Here is a 15,553-nt window from a genome sequence, read left to right as displayed (position 1 = left end):
TCTTCAAAGAATGTTTGTTTCAAGCCTTTATGAGAACAAAGAATTATCGGCTTGAGGGGGGGGTATATTGAGTTATTAGTATATATGTATATAGTTTGTATACTGTATAGTTGAGTCTCCTTTAGCTCTCTATACTTATACACATGTATAGAGTATAAATACTCCCTATGTACTCTCTTTACTGATTAATGAGAAATATCACTTTTACAACAAAGTTAATAGAAAAGGTTCATCAGTTAGCCGAGATATATTTCTCTTCCATCTTATGCACTCATAGGGGGGATTTCTGCCCCTTCTTGACAGATTTCTTAGGCAGGCTCATCACGACTAAGTTAAATTCCCCTCATTTATGATTGCCTTCGAGTGAGGCTTCTTCTGGTGAGATAAGGGCAGCCTTGATGTGTCTGTTTTTGAATAAAATACCGTGACCTGATGGCTACCGGTTGATTTTATAGAGCTTCCTAGCATGTTCTTGGGCACGGGTTCATTAAGGCAGTGAAAGCTTTTTTTGCATCCTCCTTCTTGTCGTCTTGTGTCAATGCCACTTCTCTGGTTTTGATCCCAAAGCGTAGAGGAGCTGAAGATCTGAAGGATTTCAGACAAAGTGATCTCTCGCATACTTTCAGACCGACTAAAGAAGATCTTTCCTTTTGTTATCCTTCCAAATCAGACCGCTTTTATTAGGGATAGACTTTTGATCGAAAATGTTCTTTTAGAATCAGAGGTTTTTCAGGGTTATCACTTGGACTCTCTCTCGCCAAGGATCACCTTAAAAGTGAATATCTCCTAATCATTTAATTTCGTTCGGTGGAATTTTGTTATGTCAGCACTAACTTCGTATGGAGTTCCCGATTTGTTTGTGTAGTGAATTAAAAGTTGCATCTGTTCTCCAAGTTTCTCTATTAGCATAAATGGAGTCACGTCGGGGTATTTTAAGGGTAAAACTGGTCTCAGGTTAGGGGATCCTTTGTCTCCAATCCTCTTTGTGATGCTAATGAATGGCCTATCTTTAATGCTCAATAAAGTGGCTCAGGATGGACTTTTGTTAGCATCCAGGTTCTGAGGATTTAGAGCTTACTAATTTATGCTTCGCTAATGATTTACTAATATTCTTGGATGGGTCGGAAGCTTCTCTGGCTGGAGTTTTCACGGTCTTATCATAGTTTGAAAAATTCTCTGGCCTCTCAGTTAATATCTCAAAAACCTCCATGCTTTCCTCTGGCTTAAGTAAGGATACATTGGATCGTATGAGAACAAAATTTCCACTTCCAATTGCCTCTCTGCCTGTTCGATATCTAGGGCTCCCTCTCTTTTCCAGAAAGCTGACGATAAAGGATTGTGACCCATTAATCTCAAAGATTAGGGTAAAGATGAACTCTTGGCTTCATCGCCATTTGAGCTTAGCGGGTAGGCTGCAGATGCTATCTACAGTCATTTCAGATATAGTAGGATTCTGGACTAGTGTTTTCCTCCTTCCCAAGAAGGTCATTAAGCGCGTAAATAGTCTTTTCAGCTCGTTTTGAATGAATGGGTGTATGGATAAGTCCTCAAGGACAAAAGTTGCATAAACGAATTTAAGTAAAAATAAATATATAAAGTGAAAATAATGGGATACGGTGTTAAATTTTATTAAACAAAAGAGATTAAAATTGATTTGAGTGTTAAATGATTATGTGAAAAAAAGAGAAAATGATGTGAAATATTAAAAGTTGAAGCCAAAAATGTTATAAAAAAAAAACCCCAGTCTACATGGTCTTAGTGAGGTCTCTCAGTCTCAGATGTGTGTGTCTGAGGATCACGCGGCGTAGTCGAGCGTCGAAGTTTCTTTAACGCGGAAATGTTTGTTTTTTTTGTCTCTGCATTTTCTGGCGTCAACGCGGATTTTTTTTTTTTTTTCTTTGGGTATCGGAAAAAATGCAAAATTTTAAAAATTAATTTTAATTTTATTATTATTTCTCAACACAAAGAAGGGAGAGACTTTTGTGAGACGACGAACCAAAAGCATTGGAAACGGAAGAGAAGAAGAAGGCTGCTCCTTTGGTCCTCTCTGTTTCTTCTCTACCCGTCGATTCAGATCTCTCTCTCTCTCTCTCTCTCTCTCTCTCTCTCTCTCTCTGCCTATAGCGTAATCGAATCAATCCGCGAAATTTTAGTGGTGAAGTCGAAAATTCGAGTTTTTGTTGGTCGATACGACGACACCTGTTGGATTGGATCGGTGGTGAATCCGATATGGTTCGATCGGGTAGTTTTCACGTCGTTTCTTCGTCGGCGAGTCATCGACGGACACCGTCTAGGACGGTGACGTTGGGTCATATTCAGCCTCAGGCTCCGAGTTATCGTACCGTTTATTGTAATGATCGGGAGTCTAATCAACCCGTCCGGTTCAAGGTACGCCGGAGTTATATACTGAATCGATTACGGGATACGCGCATTGGAATTTGTACTGTTTGGATTCATCGATCTGATTGGTGTGATTTTTTGTATTTCAGGGTAATTCGATTTCTACAACAAAGTACAATGTTTTCACCTTTCTGCCGAAGGGTCTGTTTGAACAGGTATTTAAATACGCATTGTTTAAAGCATTCTAGAGGTTGTTAACTTAGCTTCAGCATGTAATTAGGACTTGTTAGTGTTTTCTATAATCCTAGAAGTTTAATGGAACCCTAGGATATTTACCAGGCGAAAAATTGTGCCTTTTTTAATGGAATGTACTTATGTTTCAAGGCTAATGTGGATTTACCAATACTTGCAGTCCTTTTTATAAGACTTTTCTGTTATTTGTGATGATCTTTGTTGTAATTGTGTTTCCTGACAGTTTAGGCGCATAGCAAACATTTACTTTCTTGGAATTTCGTGTCTATCAATGACACCAATAAGGTATGTTTACTCCGTAAACAATGTTATTATGTGTTGCCTCGTTTTATTTGAAATTTTGTTCTAGTTGGATGAAAATTTTCTGATTAATTCATGCATGATAAAAGGAGTTGTTAACTAGATAGATTGTTTGTTCCTGCAGCCCTGTGAGTCCAATAACAAATGTAGCTCCACTGTCAATGGTGCTTCTTGTTTCTCTGATTAAAGAGGCTTTCGAAGACTGGGTAAGCTCGTCTGCTCTTCCTTTTTCTTTTTGATATTGCAGAAATATCCCATTTCTCCTTGTTTTAGAGTAGAATTGTCTCAGCCCGAAAATAATTAGTTTAAGATAAAAGATGTGTTGGAGTCTCATGACCTATTTGTGCTCAACTTATAAATCCTTCTGCTCATAATCTGGTGCAGAAAAGGTTTCAAAATGATATGTCCATAAATAATAGCACAGTGGAGATCTTACAAGATCAACAGTGGATATCTATTCCTTGGAGAAAGTTACAAGTTGGAGATATTGTCAAGGTTAGTCTTTTTTTATTCTATTGGAGGTGGTTACATATATACATTGTTGTGTGTGTTTTAGTTGTTTCTTTTTTTGTACGACCTGCATTATACTTGATCTAGTAGAATTCCACTGCCTATATGTCTGTTATTGTGCTGCTTTCCACCGTGGTCACTTCTTCCTTACTATCTTCAAAATGGGAAGGTTCTATAACGTGTTGACAACATTTATAGTAGTTTATACTGGTTTCTTCTTTATAGGAAAGTCTTTCCTAGAAGTGTAAAGTATTGACACATGCGATGCTGGCATCAAGACACTGTGTTTATGAAATTTGTTTGTGTTGACCGCATTCCACAGTTCTGATTTATCATTTAGGATTCTCCAAGGGGCGATTAGGACAGTAGTTATTTTTTCAAATTGTCCTGGCGTTCCGTTAGGTACTGAAATTTAGTTACCACTGTAGTTTGGCGAGAATTTTAAGAACAGAGAGATAGATATTGATAGAGACTCACTTCTCGACCCAATCCCAGAATCCACCAAATATTTATCTGCCTAAATTTTTTTACTTGCTACTTATACCATCGGCTGAGCTGGCTAATACTATCAGATACTAACAGCACGCATCACAGTATCAAATAACTGAGTAAAGCAATGCTATTGCAGCTCCAGCTGCTCTTGCACTTTTCTTTTACTTAGGTTGAGACACTGCGCTCTTCTTCCTATTCTTTAACTTACCGTGGTATCTTTTGTTCCTCTACACTTTGACCCTGCAATGCTTATAACGTTCATGGGATTAACAGTTCTTACAGTATACTTTCCTTGCATTATATCAGAGACTTGTTACCTTTGAATAGATCTATAATTCTTAAATAGGTTTCTTCATTTTACAGATAAAAAAAGATGGATTTTTCCCAGCAGATATTCTTTTCCTATCCAGCACTAATGCTGATGGTATCTGCTACGTTGAGGTGCTTCTTTGACGTCCCCTTTAAGATATTATGTTGCTGTCTTTTTTTCCAGGGCCAATGCTGTTATCAAGAACGTTTTCTTACCTAGTGTATGCTCATATGTTTATTCCTTGTGAGTGCAGACTGCAAACCTAGATGGAGAAACAAATTTGAAAATAAGAAAGGCCCTTGAAAGGACATGGGATTACTTAGTACCAGAAAAAGCTTATGAGTTTAAAGGTTAGCCTACGGCTTTGACTCTTGGCATGCAATTTTTTTTTTGTTTCTTTAGATAGATGTGAATCTGTTTGCAGTGACATGTACTGTAGTACTTAATCTACTATGAATTAAATTGCAAATAAAGTTTGTGGCTTCAGGTGATTTGGATTTTGCTTTTGCATTAACAATTGTATGTTTTTTTATTATTATTACTACTTTGAGTTAACCTGCCAACTCGTAGCTTTTGCTTATATCACATCCTGATGATCACCAGAAAATGTAATCAGAGTCTTATATAGCTTATCATTTGTTTTGATGTTTGTCTGGATCTTATGAAGAGAGAAGTAATTGTTAAATGTCTGGTACAATTTTTTTATTATAATTTTTTTCTCTTACCGATGATCATTTTCTTGTCTCTTATTCATTTTCTTCTGTCTATGGAAGCAAATTTTCCTCTGTTCTGACGGTCCTTCATTTTGTTCAACTTTTTATTCATTTTAGTATGATTGTGTTGTAACTGTTATACACATGTCTTCACTTTCGCCAACTTCTCTTGCAGGTGAAATTCAGTGTGAGCAACCAAACAATTCTCTGTACACTTTCACTGGGAACCTTGTAGTCCAAAAGCAAACATTACCTCTCTCTCCAGACCAGCTTTTATTGCGTGTATGATTGATTGTTTCTGCTATTGGTTGATTTTCCCGTTTGTGTTTTTTTTTTTTGTCATGCATGAATTTACTTTGTTTTAGATTATGTTGATCCACTTATGATATATCTTGGATTTTAACAGTTTTCTGAGCAAATTCCGTAGGGCAGAGCTTTATATCTTTTGATTTAATAATATTCTGAGACGTTTGATATCTACATTTTCAGGGATGCAGTCTTAGGAACACAGAATACATAGTTGGAGCTGTAGTTTTTACTGGTCATGAGACAAAGGTAAGCTGTTGTGGAGCTTGTTTTATGGGAAACTAACTTTGCAGACATGTGTTTCTAGTTTACAGGATTCAAGTATTTAAGACCGTTCTATGGTTTCTATTTCGTTGTATAGTTGCTACGCATACGATCTGAAGCTATTCTATGGTGAATTCTACATATGTAGGTGATGATGAATGCCATGAATGCTCCTTCCAAACGAAGTACACTGGAAAAGAAGCTTGACAAACTCATTATCACAATATTTTGTGTCCTTGTCACAATGTGTCTGATTGGAGCTATAGGCTGGTGTGCTTTCGTTTCAATATTGTGAATTATCAACTCCTGCTTCGATTTGTTCATTCTCCAGTTCTCATGTCCTGTTTTGATACGGTTATTACATTTGTTAATTTTACAGTTCAATTGTGACGGATCGTGAGGACAAATACTTGGGTCTTCATAAGTCAGATTGGGAATACCGTAATGGACTCATGGTAATTAGTTTGGCATAGTTGAAGTTGATTTCCTTCTACTTCTGGCTTACTGATTTCTTCCATACTGCTTCCGTCTGCTGCCACAGATAGGGTTTTTCACCTTTTTCACGCTAGTCACTCTGTTCTCATCAATTATACCAATCTCCCTTTATGTTTCTATTGAGGTATGTCTCTCCTAGTATTCTATTCTAACTATCTGCACTACACTAACTGCACTACGAGGATTAGCAATTTGAATGATCACTATATTCTCTCCTTAAAACCAGATGATCAAGTTTATCCAGTCGACCCAGTTTATCAACCGAGATCTTAATATGTATCATGCTGAAACAAATACCCCCGCCTCGGCCAGGACTTCGAATTTGAACGAGGAGCTTGGACAGGTAGATATCATTTCATCTAGATATCCATTTGTTGCTAGTATTATAACTTTTTGCTAAATAATTATTTTAATATATGCTTTGCTATTGTTTTCACTTCAGTTGCAATTTCTTTGGTATCATTCAGGTGGAGTACATATTTTCTGATAAAACCGGAACGCTGACGAGAAATTTGATGGAGTTCTTCAAATGTTCAATTGGAGGTATAAGTTATGGATGTGGTGTCACTGAAATAGAAAGAGGAATCGCTCAGCGTCATGGCTTAAAAGTTCAAGAGGTATTATATATTTTCAGATGGTGGAGTTTCTCTGTGCCTTATGGTACAATGGAAATTTTTTAATTTGCACCGTTACAAATATTCTCAGGAGCAAAGGTCGACTGGTGCAATAAGAGAAAAAGGATTTAATTTTGATGATCCAAGGCTTATGCGGGGAGCTTGGAGAAACGAACCTAATCCTGATCTTTGCAAGGTTCCTTACTTTCATTCTCTAGAGATTTGGTTCACAATCAGTTAAGAATTGTAATAGCTAAGAGGTGATGGGGTTATAGGGTTTCCGTGAGAAACTGCGGCATATTGTGTATTTGATAGATGGTGAGATCTGAACTTGTAAGGATATATAAGTTGAGGCCTTTATTTTTGGGAGTCTTATACTTAAAAACTACAGAAGTGTCCTGACAGAAGCCTTTTAAAATTGTAGAAGTTATAAGATCGTTGGTTCCAGATTGGCACACACGTGCACATGCTAATATGATTCTAACTAAAAATATTGCATTTTTGATACTTTTCAGGAACTTTTTAGATGCCTGGCCATCTGTCACACTGTCCTTCCTGAAGGTGATGAGTCCCCTGAGAAGATTGTTTATCAGGCCGCATCTCCAGATGAAGCTGCCTTAGTTACTGCTGCCAAGAATTTTGGATTCTTCTTTTATAGGTAATCTGTAGTCTGTGTTACATTCAGTTTCCAGAGATTTGAAATTGCAGGAAATCATTTTGGACAAAATAAATTTGCTATTAGCTAACTTGTCTCATGATTCCTAGTTCTAATTCTTAGAATTGCTTCTATAAGTGCTTTTGTTTCTCAAGTCTTTGTTAGTTTGTTTGAAACTATTTTTATGTATTCTCAGGCGTACTCCAACTATGGTGTATGTTCGTGAGTCTCATGTGGAGAAGATGGGAAAGATTCAAGATGTGGCCTATGAGATTCTTAATGTTCTCGAGTTCAACAGGTTTATATGACAGTGATTTGTTTGTTTATTTTCTCTTCGTCATGCTTTAAGCATACTAATAATTTTTACACTGTGGACAACAGTACTAGGAAGCGCCAGTCTGTTGTATGTCGTTTCCCAGATGGAAGGCTTGTACTCTACTGTAAGGTAATATTATTATATTTACTTGGTTATCTGTGTACTTCTGGATCAATTTTTGATCATTCCTTGGAACATTGTCCCACAGGGCGCTGATAATGTAATCTTTGAGAGATTGGCTGATGCTACAGATGATATTAGGAAAGTAACAAGAGAACATTTGGAACAATTTGGGTCTTCTGGATTGCGTACCCTTTGCCTAGCCTATAAAGACTTAAACCCTGAAACCTACGATAGTTGGAATGAAAAGTTCATCCAGGCCAAATCTGCATTACGAGACCGTGAGAAGAAGTTAGATGAGGTATACATTCTTATCTATTTACAGCTCTATTTCTTATCTATTTTCTTTTCAAATCTTGAGAGTAAATTTTCAAGAAGATCTTGAAGGTTGAAAATGGGTTTCAGGAGCAGTGAAACTTGTTTGTATATCAGGAATGAAAATGATATGATCATTTCGTAAACTAGTCTGAACAACTGTATCCGCGAATACAGTTTTTGAGTCGCCAGTAAATAGTGCTTATAATTTATAGTTGATGAATGAGGTGTCTTAATCCATGAAGGTGGCAGAACTTATCGAGAAGGATCTTACCCTCATCGGATCAACTGCCATAGAAGACAAACTTCAGGAAGGGGTACCTACCTGCATAGAAACCTTATCAAGAGCTGGAATTAAGATCTGGGTGTTAACAGGGGATAAAATGGAAACGGCTATTAATATTGCATATGGTAGGGTATCACAAACTTTTACTCTGAGATCTTATTTCTTCTATCTCCCACTTTAATATCTGCTCTTTGATTCTGTTATGCTACAGCATGCAACTTGATCAACAATGAAATGAAACAATTTGTCATTAGTTCTGAAACGGATGCAATCAGGGAAGCTGAAGAAAGGGTAATTGTTTTACTGTAATTTTTTTCTTATTATGTAGAATTTTCATGAAAGACAATCATTTAGTTACTTTTTAATTAGAAAAGCTTTTATTGTAGGGTGATCAAGTTGAGATTGCTCGTGTTATCAAAGAAGAAGTAAAGAAGGAGCTGAAAAAGAGTCTTGAAGAAGCTCAACACTCTCTGAATACCGTAGCTGGACCAAAATTGTCTCTCGTTATTGATGGAAAGTGTTTAATGTATGCATTAGACCCAAGTTTACGCGTGATGCTGCTCAGTTTGAGCTTGAACTGTACTTCAGTTGTATGCTGTCGTGTTTCTCCGTTACAGAAAGCACAGGTGATTTCATAGAGGGGTTTATAAATTTTTGTTCTAGGGCTTTTGTTGCCAAAATTGGTAATCACATATTTTCTTGGGTTTTAATTTTGGCACATTTCATATCCAGTGAGTAACTTGGTTCTATGTGTTCTTTGAACCGGCTTCTAAGTTCTAATATATGGGATCTAATTTCAGGTGACAAGCTTGGTGAGGAAAGGGGCGCAAAAGATTACACTAAGTATTGGTGATGGGGCCAATGATGTTAGCATGATTCAAGCCGCTCATGTTGGTATAGGAATAAGTGGGATGGAGGGAATGCAAGCTGTAATGGCTAGTGATTTTGCCATTGCTCAGTTTAGATTTCTTACAGATTTGCTTCTTGTCCATGGACGGTGGTCATATCTTAGAATCTGCAAGGTTGAATTTCTCTTTAACCACAAACGCGCCTTTAATTTTTGAAAAGTTCTAATGATCTTTTCTTGGCAGGTTGTCATGTATTTTTTCTACAAGAACCTTACCTTCACTTTGACTCAGTTTTGGTTCACATTTCGAACTGGATTTTCTGGGCAAAGGTTCTACGATGATTGGTTCCAGTCATTGTTTAATGTCGTATTTACAGCTCTTCCTGTCATTGTCCTTGGGCTGTTTGAGAAGGTACTAGCTTTTCCCGATTTCTGACTTATACAAAAGAATATTCATCGTAGTTAGAACCATCTTTATCTTGTTTTGTATCTGATAATTTTATGTCTATGTTGTCCTCTTGCTAGGACGTGAGTGCATCCCTTTCGAAAAGATATCCAGAACTGTATCGAGAGGGAATACGTAACTCATTTTTCAAATGGAGAGTTGTAGCAGTATGGGCTTCTTCTGCTGTGTATCAGTCCTTTGTCTGCTATCTCTTCGTGACCACGTCATCTTTCGGCGCTGTAAATTCATCAGGCAAAATATTTGGCCTCTGGGATGTTAGCACAATGGTCTTCACATGTCTGGTGATTGCTGTGAATGTCCGCATTCTTTTGATGAGCAATTCCATTACCAGATGGCATTATATCACAGTCGGGGGGAGCATTCTTGCGTGGCTCGTTTTTGCTTTCATATACTGTGGGATTATGACACCACACGATAGGAATGTAAGCTGTTTGCATACATCCTGGATTTTCTGAATTTTGTTTTTTTTTTATAACTTGGTAAATCTTAAGTTACCTATTTTCTCGTCTCTGCAGGAAAATGTCTACTTTGTCATATATGTCTTGATGAGTACCTTTTATTTCTACTTCGCATTGCTGCTTGTTCCCATTGTCTCTCTACTAGGCGATTTTATCTTCCAAGGGTAAGTCAAACCGGGATATTAATTTGGTGCAAAACCACTGAATTCCTGTGTCTTAACTTAATTTAGATTATAGGTCCTTTGTAGTTTTGACCTGAATAGAAGCATACGCTTGATGTTTTCTTAAGGATTGTGATATGAGAGAATATATGTCTTTACTAATGCAGGATTGAGAGATGGTTCTTCCCATATGATTATCAGATCGTTCAAGAAATACATAGGCACGAGTCAGATGCAAGCAAGGTAGATCAGCTGGAGATAGAAAACGAGCTCACACCACAAGAGGCGAGAAGCTATGCGATATCCCAATTGCCTCGGGAGCTCTCAAAGCACACTGGGTTTGCGTTTGATTCACCAGGTTATGAATCCTTCTTTGCGTCTCAGTTAGGTATCTACGCGCCACAGAAGGCGTGGGATGTGGCAAGGAGAGCCAGTATGAGGTCACGGCCTAAGGTACCGAAGAAGTAGAACCAATATATATATTATTGCTAATTGTCTTTGTACATTTAGGCAATGTCCATCCGATTGGGGAATATTTTTGTTAGGGCCCTTAGTTTTGAAATATATGTAGAGATGGTACTTTTTAGGTGTTTTATGTTTGTGTTTTGTTTTTAAACGCCATTTTTCATAGCTCCATTTATGGACTCATGTTGAGAGGCAATCCCCATTATAGAATTTGATATAAATGGTGAATTCTAATTTTTAAATTGAAACATCAAGTTTAAAAAAGGCAAGGCAGCTAAATTCTATAATGCTTCTACAAACCTTTATCAGTATCAACAGCAACCAAAAAAATGATGGGGTTTTGGTCTTTTGGTAACGAACTCCATTTAAAGACCGGATAAAACAAAATAAAATAGAGACACATCTACAATGATACAGCAGCAAACAAACTCTGAGAAAAAAAAAATTGAAGTGGTAGGGAAATCACAAAAAATAATCAGGGGTCTTGCGCGTGGTATCAGGTTCGACCTGTCTAGGTGCTGGATCGAACTGAAGGAAGTTCTGTTCCATGTTCTCTCCAATCTCAAGAATTGCTGCCATGTTGCCACATCTGTAACAGTAGTTCGGTGCACTAAACACCGTCACTACGTTCTTTTCCTATCAACACACATACACACCAAAAGATTCAGCATCTACGGAAACCAGAACCCGATTCAAGAATTATGCCAACTTATGTTATGAACAATAAGTATATGTACCTGACACCAATTATAGCCTTCCATTACAAGTTGATGCGCTCTTGATATCAGACTCAGTCCATTGTTGTGATTAAACTGAGTTGCAATGTCCTGTCCAAATGTGTAACCAGCACCACGAGGAGATATTCCCCATCCACAGCGATCGTCTGGATCAGACCACAGTAAATCGCACATTGGTCCTTCATGTGGAACCTACAAAACATATCTGATTATAAAAACCAATTCTTGGTATTAAGGAAGCCAAAACTATTAATAACTCAGCGGTTTCAGAAAGAATATAGCTAGAGAGAATCTGTCTTAGGAAAGGAGACATCTATAGCAAACTCGGTTCAAAATATTGCATTTATAGGGAAAACTTTTTTGTCAATACCTCCTGTATTCGATCCAAGCTTCGGATATTGTCAAGGGTGTCCAGAGAAGGTGAAAGGCCACCATGCAAACAAAAGACCTGTAACGGATTACATTTGATGAAGAAAAAATGTGGAGGTGAAACAAACATGGTTAAAACAGTGACGACTGGCAAAAACAGTTCAAACCTGACTCTCTATGAGTGCTGTAAGTGGGAGATAATCAAAAAGGTCTGTGAAATACTTCCACACATTTGCATTTCCGTATTTCCTCAAGCATTCATCATAAAACCCATAGCTGAACACACACAGAAGCAAAATGAAAGTTAGTGCGAGTCAGAAGCTAATGAAATACAGGTTTTTTTTTTTGCCACAAAAGAATATCTTACACTTGTGTAATCTGACGACTCTCATGATTCCCTCGCAGGATCGTGAGTCTATCCCTATAACGCACCTTCAATGCTACCAATAGAGACACTGTTTCTACTGAATAGTAGCCACGATCTACACAGTTATAACCAAGACAACAATTAATCAAAGACACTGAATCAAGCATATGCAGCTTTCACTAAAAATCTTAACATAACCCACAAAAGCTAAAGGCCTTCATAAATAATGAACATCATTAAAGTTTTAAAACCTAATTAACAAAATAATTACAAAACCTAATCATATGTTATTACAACATCAAGTAGTGAAACTAAAAGACAATAACTCACCAAATGAAATTGATTTGAGAGATGGAGAAGAAAGAGACAAAGACATACCAACATAATCTCCCATGAAGAGGTAATTAGTATCTGGAGCATTACCACCGATACGGAAAAGCTCAATTAGGTCATAAAACTGGCCATGGATATCGCCGCAAACCGTAACCGGACACTTAACCGGTTGAACATTCCATTCCTCAACGAGAATCGCTTTGGCTTGATCGCATAGGATCCTCACGTCTGCTTCACCCAACGGCTTACACTCCATAAGCTGTTCGATCTGACGGTCGAGATCCCCGTTTGACGGCATCTCTTCCTCGTCGTCGTCGTCCCTTTTATCTAAAAAAACTAACAACGAATACGCAACCGAATCGTTTCGGATCGAACACGGCGGCGACGGAGGAGGAGGAGGAGGAGAAGAAGTCGCCGATGGTGTTTTAAAGGTTGGCTCTGACCCGTCTTTGGTTTGGTTTCTCTCGTCACACAAAAATTGATATTTATTAGTATGTTTTAGACAAATGATTAACTTTGCACCAATTTAGTTTTTTTTTTTTCTTTCCCCTAAAATGTCAAAAGTTCGAACCAAAACAAAATTGATGAGAGAAATTATTTGGTTAATACTTCGGATATACATACATACAAGGTCAAATAGAAATGGCATTGGCCAAATTTTAATCATACAATCAAGACCTAAGTTCAAATTCTAGCCAAAGTTATTTAGACTATCTTTTAGACACTTTAAGGGGGGTGTATTGGATTTGATATTTTAGAAGATTTGGTGGGATTTTAATATTCTAGAATTTTGAGAGATTTGAGTATAATTTTAAAGATTTTTAGTCATTTGTTAGAGATTAGCAAAAATGATTTGTGATTTGCTGAGATTTTATAATTGGATTTTGGAGTATTTTAGGATATTTAAAATAAAATATAAGGAAAGTATTATTATTATGTGATTTGTTCTCTTGTTCTTTTTTCTATTTCAACGTCACGGGAACGACTGTTAAAGTCTTGAAGGAGACAAGTGAACAAGCTAAGTGATCCCATCAAGATGATCCAAACATATGATCAACCTATATATCTAGTCCAAATGTTGGCATCGTTGTCAAGATACCACTAGCATCATTTCAATTTCAAGAGAGTAATTTAAAACTGAATTTTTAATATAACCTTAGCATCTGGGATCTCTTTTTGAAGTATGACAATACACGCATTCCTCATGATCTCAATATCATCATCACTCATCTTCTCAGGCGAAGCTTTCATATTAGCACCACCAACAATAATTATTGAATTCTAACTATCCGACTGAAGCATGACCAAGGCATGTCCCGTTGGCCCATCATTCACATATATCACGTAATTCAGATGAACCCAGGAACACCAATGCCTCGGCAATAAGCTTCCCATATACATCCTTACCCCCAACAACTAACGAAGTAAGTCGGATACTTCGCTCCACACGCCGCCTGGTTTGCCTTGTCTTGGACGAGACCATTCCCCTTCCTTGGACAACCTCTCGTTCTCCACATGGATGTTGACCGGAGTTTTTATATCCCACAGCCGCGCATGGGAGTCGACGAGAGAGAGAGAACGAATGTAAGTTGCAGACATGTAACTGGTTTCATACTCATTTTTTATTTTTTGTTTGAAATCCTTCAAAATCTCACCTTATGGGTGTGATTTTATCACTCATATTTTTTAACTAAAAATGTTTTAAAAAGTCTCCTGGAATCACTTAAAATCCAGTTTTTTAAAAAGTTGTAATATTTTGAATAACAGTAGATTTAAAGTGGTATTTATAAATTACTGATTCAATAACAAGTGATTGTGAATGATTTTAAATGATTTCTATAAATTTTAAATTCAATAACACTAGATTTCAAAAGATTTTTAAGAATCACCAATTAAATAACAGGAGATTTAAGAATACCCTAAAATCTTCTAAAATATCTAGTTCAATACACCCCCTAAGTGTTGAGTTGAGAATTTTTTTTTGTAAGGGCTTGGTTGGTTTTCGGCAACAAGTTGTAAATTTTTGTGTTTACGGATGGTTGTGGTTGCTAACATTTGACAAGAATCACATAAATCGTTCTCCATCGCTACAATTTGGTTTAAAAAAATTTGGAATCGCTAGATTTAAAAGCTTATTCTTGTCACCGTTTTCTGTAATGAATGATTGTAGGTGAATATTTTTCTTTTTTGGTTTTTTCGAAACTATAATGCAACTTTTTATCTGTAGTGAATATTAATATTTCCTAATTTTCTTTTTCTTTTGGACAAAATAGACTTCTCATTAAAATCTTAAACTGAGTGACTGAAGAAAGTTTCTTATGGAGAGGTTTGCTAACACATAACCTTCTCGATTGTTTTCTCTAAAGATTTAAACCTAATTTTAGATCTATTGTTCTCACCACAAATACAAGTCATATCTAAAACACTAGCTAGTTGGATTAAACTTGGTGTAGAAGTATTAATCAATCTTTGGTCAACTATTGGACCAAGGGACTTCCGCATTATTCTTTAATTTAAAAAATAGTTTCATTTAGTCTTCTACTTTTTGAAAAATACTTAGGTTCACCTCTTCTATTCACTTCATCCTCTCTCAAGTCTCAATTAATCATAATTTTCTATCTAATATTTTATTTAAAAAATAAATCAAAATTAAATTAAAAAGCAAAACAATTAAGGAAACAAATTTTTGTATACTTTTAAATAAAAAAAGTTAAATATTGACTTGGTTTAGATTTTACAATTAAACAAGATTATATATCTGTTTGAGTTATAAATGAGAATTAGGATTTAGATTTTACAATTAGAACGAAATTATATGTTGGTTTGGGTTTACAAATGAGGTGGTTAGGATTTATATTTTAAAATTAAAATAAAATTATATGTCGGTTTGAGTTTATAAATAAGGTAGTTAGTGTTTAGATTTTACAATTAGAAGTGAATTATATATCGATTTGGTTTATAAAATAGTGGTTTTGGGATTTTCATTTTACAACGATGTATACAATTTTTTTTTCCTTATTTTAAAAGAAGGTAAATGAAGAGGTTTATCCTTAAGGATGAAC

General features: G+C 36.4%; 2 protein-coding genes across 7 annotated transcripts; one reads left to right on the top strand and one right to left on the bottom strand.

The window, feature by feature from the left end:
- Nucleotides 1-1,758: 1,758 nt before the first annotated feature.
- On the top strand, nt 1,759-11,077 carry LOC104750131 (phospholipid-transporting ATPase 3). 6 transcript variants are annotated; one of them, XM_010471880.2, is made up of 27 exons: nt 1,759-2,388; nt 2,490-2,555; nt 2,816-2,877; nt 3,017-3,098; nt 3,277-3,387; nt 4,258-4,335; nt 4,458-4,554; nt 5,093-5,199; nt 5,407-5,472; nt 5,636-5,757; nt 5,867-5,942; nt 6,029-6,106; nt 6,209-6,325; nt 6,450-6,599; nt 6,688-6,792; nt 7,112-7,254; nt 7,448-7,549; nt 7,633-7,696; nt 7,776-7,988; nt 8,248-8,413; nt 8,500-8,579; nt 8,675-8,914; nt 9,089-9,310; nt 9,380-9,547; nt 9,661-10,023; nt 10,117-10,223; nt 10,388-11,077. In XM_010471880.2, exons 1-27 carry the CDS (start codon nt 2,230-2,232, stop codon nt 10,686-10,688), a joined length of 3,645 nt encoding a protein of 1,214 aa, XP_010470182.1. In that variant the 5' UTR covers nt 1,759-2,229; the 3' UTR covers nt 10,689-11,077. The 6 variants fall into 6 exon arrangements, 4 of the variants coding, with proteins under 4 accessions (XP_010470182.1, XP_087346452.1, XP_010470184.1 ...); XR_015583702.1 differs by having other exon boundaries at nt 1,887-2,388; nt 8,658-8,914; XR_015583703.1 differs by having other exon boundaries at nt 1,940-2,388; nt 2,821-2,877; nt 8,658-8,914.
- Nucleotides 10,941-13,171, bottom strand: LOC104750130 (serine/threonine-protein phosphatase PP2A-1 catalytic subunit). The gene is made up of 6 exons (XM_010471879.3): nt 12,537-13,171; nt 12,159-12,273; nt 11,959-12,067; nt 11,793-11,870; nt 11,423-11,614; nt 10,941-11,321 (listed from the first exon to the last, which is right to left on the bottom strand). Exons 1-6 carry the CDS (start codon nt 12,787-12,789, stop codon nt 11,148-11,150), a joined length of 921 nt encoding a protein of 306 aa, XP_010470181.2. The 5' UTR covers nt 12,790-13,171; the 3' UTR covers nt 10,941-11,147.
- Between the last annotated feature and the right edge of the window lie 2,382 nt (nt 13,172-15,553).

Source organism: Camelina sativa, chromosome 16 (assembly GCF_030686135.1).
Source record: "Camelina sativa cultivar CO46 ecotype springtype chromosome 16, ASM3068613v1".
NCBI classification, from domain to species: Eukaryota; Viridiplantae; Streptophyta; class Magnoliopsida; order Brassicales; family Brassicaceae; genus Camelina; species Camelina sativa.
The sequence above is the reverse complement of the archived record's forward strand: the minus strand, read 5'-3'. Positions and strand labels throughout refer to the sequence as shown.